The sequence below is a fragment of the Nerophis ophidion genome, linkage group LG15 (assembly GCF_033978795.1).
Source record: "Nerophis ophidion isolate RoL-2023_Sa linkage group LG15, RoL_Noph_v1.0, whole genome shotgun sequence".
NCBI lineage: Eukaryota > Metazoa > Chordata > Actinopteri > Syngnathiformes > Syngnathidae > Nerophis > Nerophis ophidion.
This window is the reverse complement of record NC_084625.1, coordinates 46,905,308-46,922,807: the sequence shown is the minus strand read 5'-3', so window position 1 is coordinate 46,922,807 and position 17,500 is coordinate 46,905,308. Positions and strand designations below refer to the sequence as shown.

The 17,500-nt window shown below is 39.8% G+C and overlaps 1 protein-coding gene and 1 long non-coding RNA gene across 4 annotated transcripts in view; one reads left to right on the top strand and one right to left on the bottom strand.

The window, feature by feature from the left end:
• Positions 1-41, bottom strand: part of LOC133569732 (uncharacterized) — a 64,299-nt gene extending 64,258 nt beyond the window's left edge. For both annotated transcript variants that reach the window (XR_009809867.1, XR_009809866.1), the window contains exon 1: positions 1-41. This exon is cut by the window's left edge and continues 25 nt beyond it. This is a non-coding gene — a long non-coding RNA (uncharacterized LOC133569732).
• Positions 42-3,374: 3,333 nt separating this feature from the next.
• Positions 3,375-14,870, top strand: uba5 (ubiquitin-like modifier activating enzyme 5). Of its 2 annotated transcripts, XM_061922276.1 has the most exons (12): positions 3,375-3,709; positions 3,794-3,839; positions 3,913-4,002; positions 6,585-6,694; positions 8,662-8,748; positions 8,823-8,907; positions 9,240-9,344; positions 12,387-12,514; positions 14,012-14,147; positions 14,230-14,308; positions 14,378-14,487; positions 14,560-14,870. In XM_061922276.1, exons 1-12 carry the CDS (start codon positions 3,543-3,545, stop codon positions 14,635-14,637), a joined length of 1,221 nt encoding a protein of 406 aa, XP_061778260.1. In that variant the 5' UTR covers positions 3,375-3,542; the 3' UTR covers positions 14,638-14,870. The 2 variants fall into 2 exon arrangements, with proteins under 2 accessions (XP_061778260.1, XP_061778261.1); XM_061922277.1 differs by lacking the exon at positions 3,375-3,709 and having other exon boundaries at positions 3,816-3,839; positions 3,913-3,997.
• The last annotated feature ends 2,630 nt before the right edge of the window (positions 14,871-17,500 follow it).

Below are 17,500 nucleotides of genomic sequence, written 5' to 3'. Positions count from 1 at the left end.
CCTTCCTCCTGGCTGCCGGCAGTGTGCACAATTTGTATTTTGGCAAGCATCTGGCGCTGTGAGGACTTTGCCTTAATTAAGAACGATTCCCCAATTGAGCAGGTGTCATAATGGACAATATTCCCTCAGCGACCGATGGGGGTAAAAGTGCCGCACTGCATGAGAAATCAGCGAGGGCAGTAGAAGAAGAAGAAGAAGAAGGGATTTTGGCAGAGACCAATCAAATGAGCTCTGGTGGAGCGAGGGGGCGTGGTCACCCTGCTTAGCCCTCAGATTTCTTTAAACTAGACTGTGGTCCGACCAAGGGCGTAGAATTGGGTAGGGACGCTAGGGACACGTCCCTACCAATATCCAGCCGCTACTGTGTAGTCACTATCAATACAAGCGCTGCCTGTAATGTTTATTCAATGATTATGGCACAGAAAGGGTTAAATGTAGGTCTCTGTTAAAATCCCGCCTCTGACCTAAATATCGCTCCCTGATTGGTTGCCGCTTTCATGCTAACTTAGGTGTGATTGGCTGTCCCCGCTGTCACTTCTCACTGCGGAAAAAACAGTCCCACCTATCCAGACGTTAGCTCCAAATTAACACTGCGTCTCGTCTTTTCCTCCGCTTTTTTTCCAGGTGAAAGTCAATGCTCAGTCCCCTCTACCATTGTTAACCCTCCCCGTAGGTGAAAGTCAACCTTAAACATGTGAATTCAACTACTTTAGTCCGTTTTTTGACGTCGTAAAAACATCAGCTGTCTTTTTCAACGGACTGCAACTGTCCGTTGTCATGGATACATGACAACAACTTCCATTCATAGCAGTCATGCGTGCCTGAGGCGGAGTGATAGCTTACGTTGTGATAAGGCTTTAAGAATAGTAGCCGTGCTCAATATTCAAACCACGGTTAAACAGCCAATCAGATTGCCGGATTTCAACTTTCCGTTTTATTTTTTGAATTTTTTTTAGTTTCATGTAACATATTTATAGTACAAAAACAGCAATAGAAAGAAGTAGATGAAGGGAAAAAATTGTGAGCGATTTAAACACAAGTTGGGGAAAAGATTATTACAGTTCATTTATGTTTATTTACAATGTTGTATTGCATGAATGTATTTCTGATGTTGTTGATGGACAGTAGGCTATGTTGATTGACAGTATGATGCACAGTTGCACTACAGCCCTACACTAAAGAGTAACGATGAGAACTCTTCCAAGTTGTCTCCTTTGCTTTCATTTTAGTTACTTTACCCTCTAACATCTGCATGACGTGAAATTATGATTGCTAATGTAAAAAAAAAAAAAAAAAGTTAACTTTCAAAGTGCTGCCTTGGAGCAATTTTGTGTTCGCACCAATCTCAAAATCAAACCTACTCCCTTGGGTCCGACTATTAACGGCGGAATCTAAAAATAAGTAGAATATTTAATAAAGCAACTGGAAATCAATTGAACACTCATACTTTTGTCTGGTTTTGTATGTTTTGTATAATCTTGTCAGGTGTATATTACTTTTTTTTTTCGGTTTGTACTTCATGAAGTTTAGCACTTATTGTGGGTTTTTTTGTTTGTTTTCCTTATATTTGGATGTATTTGTTGGTTTGTAGAATATCAATCAATCAATCAATGTTTACTTATATAGCCCTAAATCACTAGTGTCTCAAAGGGCTGCACAAACCACTACGACATCCTCGGTAGGCCCACATAAGGGCAAGGAAAACTCACACCCAGTGGGACGTCGGTGACAATGATGACTATGAGAACCTTGGAGAGGAGGAAAGCAATGGATGTCGAGCGGGTCTAACATGATACTGTAAAAGTTCAACCCATAATGGATCCAACACAGTCGCAAGAGTCCAGTCCAAAGCGGATCCAACACAGCAGCCAGAATACCCAAGTGGGACTGCGTTTTACGTTGAAGGGGGCAGGAAAATACAAGATTTTTCTTCATCCTGCTTCTTCTCAGGCATTGGTGTGTAAATGTATAGCTGATTGATTGAAACTTTTATTAGTAGATTGCACAGTACAGTACATATTCCGTACAATTGACCACTAAATGGTAACGCCCGAATAAATTTTTCAACTTGTTTAAGTCTGGGTCCACGTTAATCAATTCATGGTATAATTGATGTATAATTGTCTATAGATCAAAGATGCACATCCGTGAAGGAGATAAATATATAAAAAAGAAAATTAAATGAAATGAACACTATGCGGAATATTTGCTATTACGTTGTCTTAAACCCAGAAGACCAATGCGTCTCACACTTCCGCCCGGACAAATCTGTCGCTTCATCCTGGACAATATTCATCACAAATTTGTGCTTTGTTTTAAAGATGTGATATTTGGTTTTACACTGAATGAACAAAAAATTGAAAAGGATTTTTACCTTTCCAACCTCATTATTCTATTGGCTAAGTTTTATATTCGTAAATGCAAGTTTCTCAATACCCGACCTGTCTTTTGTGCCTTTAAAAAAGATTTAGAACTCTACATTAAAACACTTCTCTGCCTCTAACAACCAAAAAGCTGTGAAAACGATAATGCCGTGTTCCAGATTTAAGTTATTTACAGAAAATGAGAGAGCCAATGGCTTTGCACTTTGTTTATTGTGTGTGTGTGTCTATAGATATATATATTTGTATTCTATTTTAGTTACTTTGAATTTACAACCCACTGGCGCTGTTCTGTATTATTTTGTACATATTCTGATCATTGTTTCTCGTCTGTTTGTAAGTGTTGAAATTTATAAATAAAAGTTTAAAAAAATTAAAAAACTTCCACCCTTTGTTGACTGTAACGCACATCCCGCCATCTTAAACCCGGAAAACAAATGCGTTTCCCACTTCCGGCCGGACATTGTTGACGGTAACGCACATCATGCCATCTTTTTATTTTTTTAAATGTTTATTTATACATTTCAACCATAACAAACAGGTGAGAAACAAACAACATAGTTAAACAACAATATAAAACAGTGCTAGGGGATTGTAAATTCAATGTAACAAAATAGAATACAAAAATATAATAAATAAACCAGGTGCAAAGCCATGAGCTCATTCAGATTCAGTAAATAACTTAAATTTGGAACACACTATCATCGTTTTCACAGCTTTTTTGTTGTTGGAGGTAAAGAGCGTTTTAATGTAAAGTTCAAAATATTTTTTAAAGGCACAAAAGACAGGTCGTGTATTGAGAAACTTACCTTTATGAATATAAAACTTAGCCAATAAAGTAATGTGGTAGAATTAATTTCCAAATTTTTGTTCATACAGTGTAAAACCAAATATCACATCTAATCCCGCCATTTCAAACCCGGAAAACAATTGCGTCTCCCACTTCCGCCCTGACATTGTTGACTGTAACGCACATCGCGCCATTACTTCCGCCCGGACATTGTTGACTGTAACGCACATCCTGCCAGCTGATCGGAGTTGTGAAGACGTGTACTTTTCTGTGTCCAGTCTCAACTTGGCGTCCTTCGCCATTCGCGTTACTTTTTCTTTCTTTTTTTCTACCGTCGATTACGCCTTTTGTGTGTTTATTTTTTTTTTGTGATGGCGACGGTGGAGGAACTGAAGCTCCGTGTGAGGGAGTTGGAGAATGAACTGATCAAGTGCAAGCAGCAGCAGAGCGCCATGGGAGATGCTCGCAGGGCGCAGCAGACGCAGAGACCCAAAATTGAGCAAATGAGCGCGGACGTGGTGGATTCCAACCCTTACAGGTGAGGTGTCATTTATTCTTTTATTTTGCTTCTATTGCCGTGGCCGCCGCCCTGTGAGTCATTCTGGCCGTTTTGTCACTGCAGCCGCCTGATGGCTCTGAAGAGGATGGGCATTGTGGAGAATTATGAGGCAAGTTAAATATTGAAGCCATCCTAACTTGTCTGTTGTTGCCATTAATGCTGATCTTGCCTTCTGTTGACAGAACATCAGGACTTTCACGGTGGCCGTGGTGGGTGTTGGTGGAGTGGGCAGCGTGACAGCGGAAATGCTGACTAGATGTGGCATTGGTAAGGTAATAAAACACGCCTTTCTTCTGTGACCTCTTGTACAATAAAGACCGTGGCATCTGTCAAGCCGACGCTACAGTTATGTTCGATAAGGTACCATGAATCGATTAACGTGGACCCCGACTTAAACAAGTTGGAAAAGTTATTCGGGTGTTACCATTTAGTGGTCAGTTGTAGGGAATATGTACAAACCCTGTTTCCATATGAGTTGGGAAATTGTGTTAGATGTAAATATAAACTAGGGATGCACCGATTAATCGGTAACCGAATATATTCGGCCGAATATGGCAAAAAAGCCACATTCGGCCTTCGGTGGAATGAGTTAAAAACAAGGCCGAATAGTGGCGTGTGACGCAATTTTTTGACGCGGTGACGCAATCAACCAACGTGCGGTGATGTTGGGATATGTTGTGTACCTGTATAAGTGTATGAGGTTACAAGCACACACTTATTGAGATTTAGTGGGGCCTCTGTTTACATTATTAGCCTGTTGTGTAGGCTACCTGTATAAGTGTATGAGGTTACAAGCACACACTTAATTGAGCTTTACTTAAGCCTTCTGTTTACATTATTAGCCTGTTGTGTAGGCCACCTGTATAAGTGTAAGAGGTTACAAGCACACACTTAATTGAGCTTTACTTAAGCCTTCTGTTTACATTATTAGCCTATCTACTGTGGCTAAGCAGACTTTTGCCAAAAGGACAATAATTCATTTGTTGTGGGTTTATCCACTTTAATGCACTTTCTTTTTTCTTTTTTGGAATGCATGTTTTGTTTGAAGGCCTAATATAAATGAAAAACTGCTTTTTTTGAAAAGCAAAGACTACTGGAATATTAAAAAAAAATTCAATATTCAATAAAAAATTACTTTATTTGAAAAACATGTCCAAATATTTTTTCTAGGCTATTTATGCAATATTAAATTTTTGGGGAAAAACTGCATTCATTATTCGGTATTTGGCCTTCGGCCAAGCGTTTAAATTATATTCGGCTTCGGCCACAAATTTTCATTTCGGTGCATCCCTAATGTAAACTGAATAAATGATTTGCAAATCATTTTCAACCCATATTCAGTTGAATACGCTATAAAGACAACATATTTGATGTTCAAACTGATACACATTTTTTTTTCTTTGCAAATAATTTAGAATTTGATGCCAGCAACACATGACAAAGAAGTTTGGAATGGTGGCAATAAATACTGATAAAGTTGATGAATGCTCAACAAACACTTTTTTGGAACATCCCACAGGTGTGCAGACTAATTGGGAACAGGTGGGTGCCATGATTTGGGTATAAAAACAGCTTCCCAAAAAATGCTCAGTCTTTCACAAGAAAGGATGGGGCGAGGTACACCCCTTTTGTTCACAACTGCGTGAGCTATGTTTAAGAACAACGTTTCTCAAAGTGCAATTGCAAGAAATTTAGGGATTTCAACATCTACGGTCCATAATATCATCAAAAGGTTCAGAGAATCTGGAGAAATCACTCCACGTAAGCGGCATGGCCGGAAATCAACATTGAATGACCGTGACCTTCGATCCCTCAGACGGCACTGTATCAAAAACCGACATCAATCTCTAAAGGATATCACCACATGGGCTCAGGAACACTTCAGAAAACCACTGTCACTAAATACAGTTCGTTGCTACGTCTGTAAATGCAAGTTAAAGCTCTACTATGCAAAGCGAAAGCCATTCATCAACAACATCCAGAAACGCCGCCGGCTTCTCTGCGCCCGAGATCATCTAAGATGTACTCATGCAAAGTGGAAACGTGTTCTGTGGTCTGACGAGTCCACATTTTAAATTGTTTTTGGAAATATTCGACATCATGTCATCCGGACCAAAGGGGAAGCGAACCATCCAGACTGTTTTCAACGCAGAGTTCAAAAGCCAGCATCTGTGATGGTATGGGGGTGCATTAGTGCCCAAGGAATGGGTAACTTACACATCTGTGAAGGCACCATAAATGCTGAAAGGTACATACTTATTTCAGCAAGATAATGCCAGGCCACATTCAGCACCTGTTACAACAGCGTGGCTTCATAAAAAAAGAGTGCAGATACTTTCCTGGCCCGCCTGCAGTCCAGACCTGTCTCCCATCGAAAATGTCTGGCGCATTATGAAGCGTAAAATATGACAGCGGAGACACGTTGAACGACTGAAGCTCTACATAAAAAAAAAATGGGAAAGAATTCCACTTTCAAAGCTTCAACAATTAGTTTCCTCAGTTTCCAAACGTTTATTGAGTGTTGTTAAAAGAAAAGGTGATGTAACACAGGGGTGAACATGCCCTTTCCCAACTACTTTGGCATGTGTTGCAGCCATGAAATTCTAAGTTAATTATTACTTGCAAAAAAAAAATGTATGAGTTTGAACATCAAATATCTTGTCTTTGTAGTGCATTCAACTGAATATGGGTTGAAAAGGATTTGCAAATCATTGTATTCCGTTTACATTTACATCTAACACAATTTCCCAACCCATATGGAAACAAGGTATGTACTGTGCTGTGCAATCTACTAATAAGTTTCAATAGATCAATGCAAGATGGCGCAGACTAACGTGGTCACATGTGTTGCCAGCTGCTGCTGTTCGACTACGACAAAGTGGAACTGGCCAACATGAACAGACTGTTTTTCCAGCCTCACCAAGCCGGCCTCAGCAAGGTCGAAGCAGCCGAACACACGCTCAGGTACAGACCAGGTCCTATTCTCAGTCCCTCTAGGGTTTGTTACCATCGTCCCACAAATTCAACCAATCCCCACAAAATTATAAGCAGCCTCATTACTTTAATAATAATGAAAATGGAATGGATTTGATTTGCAATTTTCTCAAAGAACTGAACACCCATCCATCGTTTGACCATGAATTGATTAACGTGGACCCCGACTTAAACAAGTTGAAAAACTTATTAGTGGTCAATTGTACGGAATATGTACTGTACTGTGCAATCTACTAAAAAGTTTCAATCAATCAATCATTGATCATTATCATCATTCATTGCAAGCTACATTTATGCCACTCAAATGGTCCCAGCTGAATTCAATTCCCCCAAACACAAATTCACCGAACAATTAACAATCGTAATTTCAATATTGATAAAATATTGTGATTATTTGGCCATAATCATACATTGTTTTTGTCGTTTTTAGTATAAAGTATTTGTAACTGAAAGTTTTAATTGATTTTCCTCATGTGAAGGCTGACCTTGCAGTAATAAACATGTACTATGTTGTTGCTGAATAAAGCCTATTTTCCACATTTTTGTGTGCTGTGTTGGTCAGATAATTTTTTTTCCCAGTCTGTTTATATTCGTTCATTAATTACTTTTTCTTCCGTAAATTTACCTTTTATAATTAGAGGGAAAATTGACACATTTTATTGGAAGTTTTACTTTGTCTCACGATTTTACCGCAAAAAACACCTTTTAAAACCCTCTGCGCTTTCAGTTACAATTTTTCGGGAGGAATTTCTGAAAATTCGGGGATTTAAAAATAAAAAAAGGCCTTTGAGATCTTTGGGGTGGGGAAGCGACTGATAAATATCTGCCCATGTACAAAAACATTACAAAACATTTCACTTAAGATGAAAATTAGGGATGTCCAAATATATCGGACTGCCGATATTATCGGCCGATAAATGCTTTAAAATGTAATATCAGAAAGTATCGGTATCCGTTTCAAAACTATTGTTATTGGTTTCAAAAAGTGCAATTTATGACTTTTTAAAACACTGCTGTATACATGGACAAAGGGAGGGGTACAGAGCGCCAATAAATCTTAAAAGCACTGCCTTTGCGAGCCGGCCCAATCACATAATATCTACGGCTTTTCACACACACAACTGAATGCAAGGCATACTTGTTCAACAACCATACAGGTCACACTGAGGGTGGCCGTATAGACAACTTTAACACTGTTACAAATATGCTCCACACTGTGAACCCACACCAAACAAGAATGACCAACACGTTTCACGAGAACATCCACACCGTAACAGAACAGAACAAATACCCAAAACCTACCAAACCCCGCCCACCTCAACCGCCTCATGCTCTCTCAGGAAAAGCATGTCCCAAATTCCAAGCTGCTGTTTTGAGGCATGTAAAAAAAAATAATAATGCACTTTGTGACTTCAATAATAAATATGGCAGTGCCATGTTGGCATTTTTTTTCCATAACTTGAGTTGATTTATTTTGGAAAACCTTGTTACATTGTTTAATGCATCCAGCTGGGCATCACAACAAAATTAGGCATAATAATGGGTTAATTCCACGACTGTATATATCGGTATCGGTTGAAAACGGAATCGGTAATTAAGAGTTGGACAATATCGGAAAATCGGATTTTTGCAAAAAAGTCATTATCAGACATCTCGAATGAAAATACAGCATATTTTTTTGGATTTGTTAAAATCCTGTGCTTTTTTTGCGTCAGAGTTACAAAAAAGACCTAAAATAATCAAATTCATAAAACCACAAGCAAATGAAATGGAAAAAATAAGCCTTAAAAAATTGCAACTTTTGCCAGAACTCTTTCAAAAATGCTGCCGTGGCATCAGGAATTTCAAGCCGCAACAATCACACAAAATCCCGGAGGGACAAACTTCTTGAAACTAAAGTTTTTCCTCCACACTGATTCTTCTCCCTCCTCACCAAGGAACATCAATCCAGATGTGTCGTTTGAGACCCACAACTACAACATCACCACACTGGACAACTTCACTCACTTTATGGAACGTCTCAGGTGTTTGGTTTTTGTCCTGCTTCCATTGCTTCGCCCCCAGTGAAACTTTCCTAAGTGCTCCCTTGTCTTCTTAGTCATGGAGGCATAGCGGAGGGAAAGCCCGTGGATTTAGTCCTGAGCTGCGTGGACAACTTCGAGGCCCGCATGGCCATCAATGCAGTAAGTGCGACAACACAACACAACACAACACAGAGCTTCTGGACTAACAGTAGGACGGGGATTCATATGGCCCCATACGTCGCGGTTTACCTGACACATGAAACGTGACAAATTTGGGGCATGCACTACCCACTTTTGCCGCCAAATGGCAGTAGATTGTTTTGTGTTTTGTTGCCATTCAAACTTTGACTATTGCTTCACTTGCTATGCAGAGTGGGACTTCGCATCATTTTCAGCAGACTGCATTGCAAAATGATTTACTCCTCAGGAATGAGGTCATATGAATCACTTCCCTATTGTATGCGCTGACCTTTCCACGTCCTTTCCCTCAGGCTTGCAATGAGCTTGGACAGGTCTGGATGGAGTCTGGAGTCAGCGAGAATGCCGTTTCAGGACACATTCAGCTCATCATTCCCGGAGAGACTGCCTGCTTCGCGGTACGTCAGAAACAAAAAACAGCTGCATTACAGCTGGTCCTCGTTTGACTATGTTTTGTGCTACGTAGGCCTTCGCCACATAGCGCTTTAAATGTTGTGGCTTCACAACATCAGATTTTTTTTAAGCATATTCTACATATTTTGGCGTAATTTAAAGGCCTACTGAAACCCACTACAACGGACCACACAGTCTGATAGTTTATATATCAATGATGAAATATTAAAATTGCAACACATGCCAATACGGCCTTTTTAGTTTACTAAATTGCAATTTTAAATTTCGCGCAAAGTATCCTGTTGAAAACGTCGCGGTATGATGACGCTTGCGCGTGGCAACATGGATTGTAGCGGACATTTTGTTCCAGCCCCGATCCCAGCTATAAGTCGTCTGCTTTAATCGCGTTATTACACAGTATTCTGGACATCAGTGTTGCTGAATCTTTTGCAATTTGTTCAATTAATAATGGAGACGTCAAAGAAGAAAGATGTAGGTGGGAAGCCTTCAGCAACACAAACATAGCCGGTGTTTCCTTGTTTACATTCCCTAAAGATGACGGTGAAGCTTTACTATGGAACAGAGCGGTCAAGCGAACATGGTTCCCTACCACATGTCAACCGGCAGGTTTCGGTGAGAAAATTGTGGTGATAAGTCGGCTCTTACCGTAGTTATGAGCGGAGAGCTTGCATCGTTCCTCGTGCACCTGTCAAAGAGGCAGCTGCAGGCTCTCTTGCCTCCTCCGAACGTGGGATGCTTCCACCATGAAGGAGGGAAAAAATAATAAATCTCAGCCCAGCCCCAACGGCTGCCTTCGCTTCGTCGAGAAACGTGGCTTCGTGGTACGACCATATAATCTCACTAAAACACTAGTAACACAATAAAAGTGTTAATTTTGTTGACGAAAACTTTTCGTCATAGTTATCGTCAACGACCTTTTTTTTCTGACTAAAACGAGACAATAACTAAATTAAAAATTATTTACGTGGACTAAGACGATGACGAGATGTATTGATATATTCGTCAACGAATAAAAACGAGACGAAAATGTCTGCCAGAGACGAGATCCAATCGGAACTCGTTTCGTTAGGAAGAGGCGGGAGGAGTTGGGAAGAGAACCAATCAGAGCGACGTAAGGAAGTGACGTAAACGTTTCGTTAGGAAGAGGCGGGAGGAGTTGGGAAGAGAACCAATCAGAGTGACGTGGTAAGGAAGTGACGTAAACGCTGCAGAAGACATGTCAACGCCAGGGAGGAAGAGGAGAGAGGACATATGGGGACATTTTATATTTGAGGTCAAAGATAACAAGACGCAGTGTAAGAAATGCAGCGCGAGGATTACGGGGAAAAACACAACCAATTCGAAGCAACATTTACAGTCAAATCACCCCGAAATCCACACACAGGTAAGCATTTTCCACAACATACAACTCACTCGACGTTATCCCGTTTATTACACGGCTTACTCGTGAAATACTAAATTTGAGACATGATTTTCATCAAAATACGACTTGTGTCGGTGATTTTTCCGCTGTTTTGCTTTGACTTTCAGAAATTGAAGGGAAAGTTTACATATTACCCTTTAGTCGACTAAATCTACTGTAGTTTTCGCCGACTATAATCTTATTATTAGTCAACTAAAACTAGACTAAAACTAAAACAATTTAAATAACTAAATTATGACTAAAACTAAATTACATTTTAGTCAAAAGACTATGACAAACTAAATCAAATTTTGCTGTCAAAATTAACACCGCACAATAAGCAGATAAGGGATTTTCCAGAATTATCCTAGTAAATGTGTCTAATAACATCTGAATTGCTCCCACTTCCCTAGTCTTTTTTTCTTTTCTTCTAGTCCTTCACTCTCATTTTCCTCATCCACAAATCTTTCATCCTCGCTCAAATTAATGGGGAAATCGTCGCTTTCTCGGTCCGAATCGCTCTTGCTGCTGGCGTCAATGATTGTAAACAATGTTCAGATGTGAGGAGCTCCACAACCCGTGACGTCACGCGCATATTGTCTGCTACTTCCGGTACAGGCGAGGCTTGTTTATTAGCGACCAAAAGTCGATGTTCTCTACTAAATCCTTTCAGCAAAAATATGGCAATATCGCCAAATGATCAAGTATGACACATAGAATGGACCTGCTATCCCCGTTTAAATAAGAACATCTCATTTCAGTAGGCTTTTAAGTCCTATTTTATTTGACACTTATTAAAATATCTTGTGACATCATGCACAAAAGAGTAGAATAGAATAGAAAGTACTTTATTGATCCCTGGGGGAAATTCAGTGATTCAGTGTAAATGAAGTGCACTTTGTTTTAAACTATTGTAGAGGCATTCTGTACAAAAAGTACACTTTAATTTAGTGTTGTTTTGATATGTCATCTCAGTGAAATCATGCACAAAAGTGCGCTCGTAGCTTGTTTGAAAATGTCTCTGACAATCTTGCACTTTCTGTTTTGGACATGACGTGAATGTTTGTGCCACTGTTTAATAACTGTTTAATAAATACACTAAATAGTTGTGATTTCCCTCTCTGCATGAAAGTTTAAAATGAGCATATATTAAAGCAGTATGAAGAAGAATGTTTTAATGTAGACACATAGAATCATCATACTGCTGTGATTATATGCATCAAGTGTTCATTCAAGGCTAAGGCAAAATATGGAGATGTATATCGTGTATCGCGATACGGCTTAAAAATATCGAGATATTAAAATAAGGCAATATCGCCCAGCCCTAGTTCCTGGTTCAATCCCCACCTTCTACCAACCTTGTCACGTCCGTTGTGTCCTTGAGCAAGACACTCCACCCTTGCTCCTGATGGGTCGTGGTTGTGGCCTTGCATGGCAGCTCCCGCCATCAGTGTGTGAATGGGTGGATGTGGAAGTAGTGTCAAAGCGCTTTGAGTACCTTGAAGGTAGAAAAGCGCTATACAAGTACAACCCATTTACAGTTTGCAAAACTCGACATTATAACAAAACGGGTTTTCATAATTTACCCTCAAAGGAATCCTGATTTTGACCTTTTCTCCCTCAGTGTGCTCCTCCTCTGGTGGTGGCCACCAACATTGACGAGAAGACCCTCAAGAGGGAAGGCGTATGCGCTGCCAGTTTACCCACGACAATGGGCGTGGTGGCAGGAGTCCTGGTCCAAAATGTCCTCAAGTAAGTGTGGTCACTGATGGCTACTGGAAACGCTACAAACCTGAAGCAATCAATGGGACACTCTGGTTACGTATGCATGAGTAATACAAACCCCGTTTCCATATGAGTTGGGAAATTGTGTTAGATGTAAATATAAACGGAATACAATGATTTGCAAATCATTTTCAACCCATATTCAGTTGAATATGCTACAAAGACAACATATTTGATGTTTAAACTGATAAACATTTTTTTTTTTTTTTTGCAAGAAATTCATTGACTTAAGAATTTGATGCCAGCAACACGTGACAAAGAAGTTGGGAAAGGTGGCAATAAATACTGATAAAGTTGAGGAATGCTCATCAAACACTTATTTGGAACATCCCACAGGTGTGCAGGCTAATTGGGAACAGGTGGGTGCCATGATTGGGTATAAAAACAGCTTCCCGAAAAATGCTCCGTCATTCACAAGAAAGGAAGGGGCGAGGTACACCCCTTTGTTCACAACTGCGCGAGCAAACAGTTTAAGAACAACGTTTCTCAAAGTGCAATTGCAAGAAATTTAGGGATTTCAACATCTACGGTCCATAATATCATCAAAAGGTTCAGAGAATCTGGAGAAATCACTCCACGTAAGCGGCATGGCCGGAAACCAACATTGAATGACCGTGACCTTCGATCCCTCAGACGGCACTGTATCAAAAACCGACATCAATATAAAGGATCACTACATGGCGCAGGAATACTTCAGAAAACCACTGTCACTAAATACAGTTTGTCGCTACATCTGTAAGCGCAAGTTAAAGCTCACTATGCAAAGTGAAAGCCATTTATCAACAACATCCAGAAACGCCGCTGGCTTCTCTGGGCCCGAGATCATCTAAGATGGACTGATGCAAAGTGGAAAAGTGTTCTGTGGTCTGACGAGTCCACATTTTAAATTGTTTTTGGAAATATTCGACATCGTGTCATCCGGACCAAAGGGGAAGCGAACCAACCAGACTGTTATCGACGCAAAGTTCAAAAGCCAGAATCTGTGATGGTATGGGGGTGCATTTGTGCCCAAGGCATGGGTAACTTACACATCGGTAAGTTACAGTCCAGACCTGTCTCCCATCGAAAATGTGTGGCGCATTATGAAGGTTAAAATACGACACTTAAACGACTGAAGCTCTACATAAAAAAAGAATAGGAAAGAATTCCACTTTCAAAGCTTCAACAATTAGTTTCCTCAGTTCCCTAACGTTTATTGAGTAATTATTGATGTAACACAGTGGTGAACATGCCCTTTCCCAACTACTTTGGCACGTGTTGCAGCCATGAAATTCTAAGTAATTATTATTTGCAAATAAAAAATTAAGTTTATGAGTTTGAACATCAAATATCTTGTCTTTGTAGTGCATTCAACTGAATATGGGTTGAAGAGGATCTGCAAATCATTTCAGTTTATATTTACATCAAACACAATTTCCCGAGTCATAGTATCAACAAGTGAAACTGATTGTGATGATGTTGCAGGTATTTGCTAAAGTTCGGCAGCGTGAGTTATTACCTGGGCTACAACGCCATGCAGGACTTCTTCCCCACCATGGCCATGAAAGCCAACACCCAGTGCAACGACCGCCACTGCAGGAGACAGCAGGATGAGTACAAGGTGAAGATCAAAGACATTGCATGATACGCCAAAATCTTACCTCGGCTTACCGCGCCTGCCGCTTCGAAATGTGTCCCACCAGAAGCGAGAAGCGGAGCGGCCGAAGGTGGAGGTCGTCCAGGAGGAGGAGGTGGCGGTGGTGCATGAAGACAATGAATGGGGTTAGCCATGCCGCATCAGCCGTGTTCATGTTGCCAGGTGTTAAAAAAGGTCTTCATGTCATCCCGCAGGTATTGAACTGGTGTCTGAGGAGGCCAACGAAGACACGCAGGCAGCAGCGGCGGCCGCTTTAGCAGACCTCCCTGAAGGCATCGCTGCGGCGTACACCATTCCAGTTGTGGTCAGTCGTGACGTAGAGGCGCATTGAGAAACTTTTGAATTCAACCTTCATTGTTTTTTATCCCTGGAGCAGAATACAGATGCTGGCGAGACTGTAGAAGAGACTGAGCAAAGCCTGGATGACTTGATGGCTCAGATGAGAAAGTTATAGACTGCATGGCCTCCAAAATAAAACAACTCGTGTCTTTGTCATTGCATTCTTTAATGACATCCCACAACTGGCCGATGGGGAAAAAAGAACGCTTCTGATGCATGGAAATTGTTGGACAAAAACAGGAATTCGATTTTTTGGGGACACTCAAAAGTGGAAAATATCACTGTTGAAATGCTGCAATGCTTATGAATTAATCTTGTCTTAATAAACATACTGTATTTATTAGCAGAGTTTGTGAAATATTGGATTCTTTCTTTTATTTTAAAACATTTGTAGCACCCCTACTGTAGGATTGCAGGTTAGTACAACAATTAAGATTACTAGGTTCTTGGCTGTATCATTGAGAGACTCGAAATGAGACGTTTTGTACTTAGTGGACCACAGAACAGCTGCTGGCAAATTTATTGCACAATAATAAACAACAACACATGAACAGTGTGTTTTTTGAATTGAAAATACCCCAAAAATAAAATAATAGATCTCTGTTACAAAAATAAAAATAGAATAAATGTCCGTCTTAAATTTGAATTCTACCCGGGTAGTACTGAATTGAACACTGTCTATATTCCTCTGTTGGGAATCCTTAGTTCTTTTGTAATCCGTTATTCCATATTGATTCGGTTCGATACTTGCGACTCTGATGGTAGATCAGTTCAGCTATAGGTCACTGCAGAGTGTGGAGACCGATGTAGCTGGCCACACCACATCCAAACGCTCCCTCTCCGCAGACTCTCACTCACTGGGACTGGCTCGCCATCAAACTCAAGTCCAGCTTGGAACCAGACTTAAGGATCACACAAAAAACCAATTGGAGTTCTCAGCAGCACAAAACACAGCAATCCAAGGCCCACTGGAACCCGGCTATCTTATGCTGCTTTTCCAACACTCGGTCACAGAAGTAACAAGTATTTTTAACTTTTAAACTTTGTCTTTGAAATACAATGATGACTCGTGTCTTCACTCGGTGAAGAAGTGATTGGAATAACAAAGGCGCATGCGACCTCTACTGGCCAACGTGTGAATAACGTGCTGTGCGCATGTATCATTAGTTTAACCCGGTAGTGAACACAAGACCTTGACACATCATAAATTAACATTTTAAGTGACCAAAGTGACTTTTGGCACACCATAAATTAGAAATAAATAATAGGAGAATATATTAGTGACACTATATTTCCATATGGGTTACACATTAATAAACAACTACAAAAATGATAGAAATACACATTTACAGTACACAGTTTATATGCACTGATGAAATAAAAAACACTAACTAGGTAATGTGGTCGCTATCTTTCTGCGATGAGGTGGCGACTTGTCCAGGGTGTACATCGCCTTCCACCTGAATGCAGTTAAGATAGGCTCCAGCACCACCCGCGACCCCGTAAGGCAGTGGTTCTCAACATTTTTTCAGTGATGTACCCCCTGTGAACTTTTTTTTAATTCAGGTACACTCTAATCTGAGCAAAGCATTTTTGGTTGAAAAAAAAGAGATAAAGAAGTAAAATACAGCACTATGTCATCAGTTTCTGATTTATTAAATTGTAGTTGTCTTCTTGAAGTATTTTGAAAATAAGATGTAAAAATAACTAAAAACTTGTTGAAAAATAAACAAGTGATTCAATTATAAATAAAGATTTCTACACATAGAAGTAATCAACTTAAAGTGCCCTCCTTGGGGATTGTAATACAGATCCATTCAAACATTTCGTCACAAAAAAAGAAATCTTTCACATCAATATTTATGCAACATGTCCACAAAAAATCTAGCTGTCAACACTGAATATTGCATTGTTGCATTTCTTTTCACAGTTTATGAACTTACATTTATATTTTGTTGAACTATTATTCAATACATATATTTATAAAGGATTTATTTGTCAAGTGTGGCGCAAAAGTAGCATTACTGCTAATATGTAGCATAATTTGTAAAGTCACCCCCTAGAGAATGAGGAATGCTTGAAACTCCGCATGTCAACATCTCCGTTCGGTGCCACACCCAAAAAATGCCGAAGCAACCATTTCCACATCAACACCGTATGAAAAAAATAGTCAACAACAGAAGGAGATAACGTCCGCAGGAACCTACCACATAGCGAAGGACATACACTATTGGATTTCCTATTATGCAGCTCATTTTTATTTGACACTTATTGAAATATTTTGTGTGACATCATGCACAAAAGTGCACTTTATTTGTTAGAAACTATTGTAGTGGTGTTCTGTACAAAAAGTGCACTTTAATTTAGTGTTGTTTTGATATATGTCATCTTGGTGACATCATGCACAAAAGTGCACTCATAGCTTGTTTTAAAAATGTCTCTGACAATCTTGCACTTTCTGTTTTGGAAATTACATGAATGTTTGTGCCACTGCTTAATAACTGTTTAATAAATACACTTTTAGTTGTGATTTCCCTCTTTGCATGAAAGTTTAAAATGAGCATATATTAAAGGCCTACTGAAAACTACTACTACCGACCACGCAGTCTGATAGTTTATATATCAATGATGAAATATTAACATTGCAACACATGCCAATACGGCCGGTTAAGTTTACTAAATTACAATTTTAAATTTCCCGCGGAGCTTCCTGTTGAAAACGTCGCGGAATGATGACGCGTTTTGTGACATTATTGGTTGGAGGGGACATATTAGCCCAGCACCACTTACGGCTAAAAGTCGTCTCTTTTCATCGCGCAATTACACAGTATTCTGCACATCTGTGTTGCTGAATCTTTTACAATTCGTTCAATTAATAATGGAGAAGTCAAAGTAGAAAGATGGTGGGAAGCTTTTAGCCTTTAGCCACACAAACACACAGTGTTTCCTTGTTTAAAATTGCCGGAGGTGAAGCTTTA

Excerpts from the sequence above, each read along its gene's own strand:
- uba5 (XM_061922276.1), top strand. The coding sequence starts at position 3,543 with ATGGCGACGGTGGAGGAACTGAAGCTCCGTGTGAGGGAGTTGGAGAAT. Across the intron at positions 8,749-8,822 it reads CACTTTATGGAACGTCTCAG|TCATGGAGGCATAGCGGAGG; the intron begins GTGTTTGGTTTT and ends TTGTCTTCTTAG. Across the intron at positions 8,908-9,239 it reads CCCGCATGGCCATCAATGCA|GCTTGCAATGAGCTTGGACA; the intron begins GTAAGTGCGACA and ends CCTTTCCCTCAG.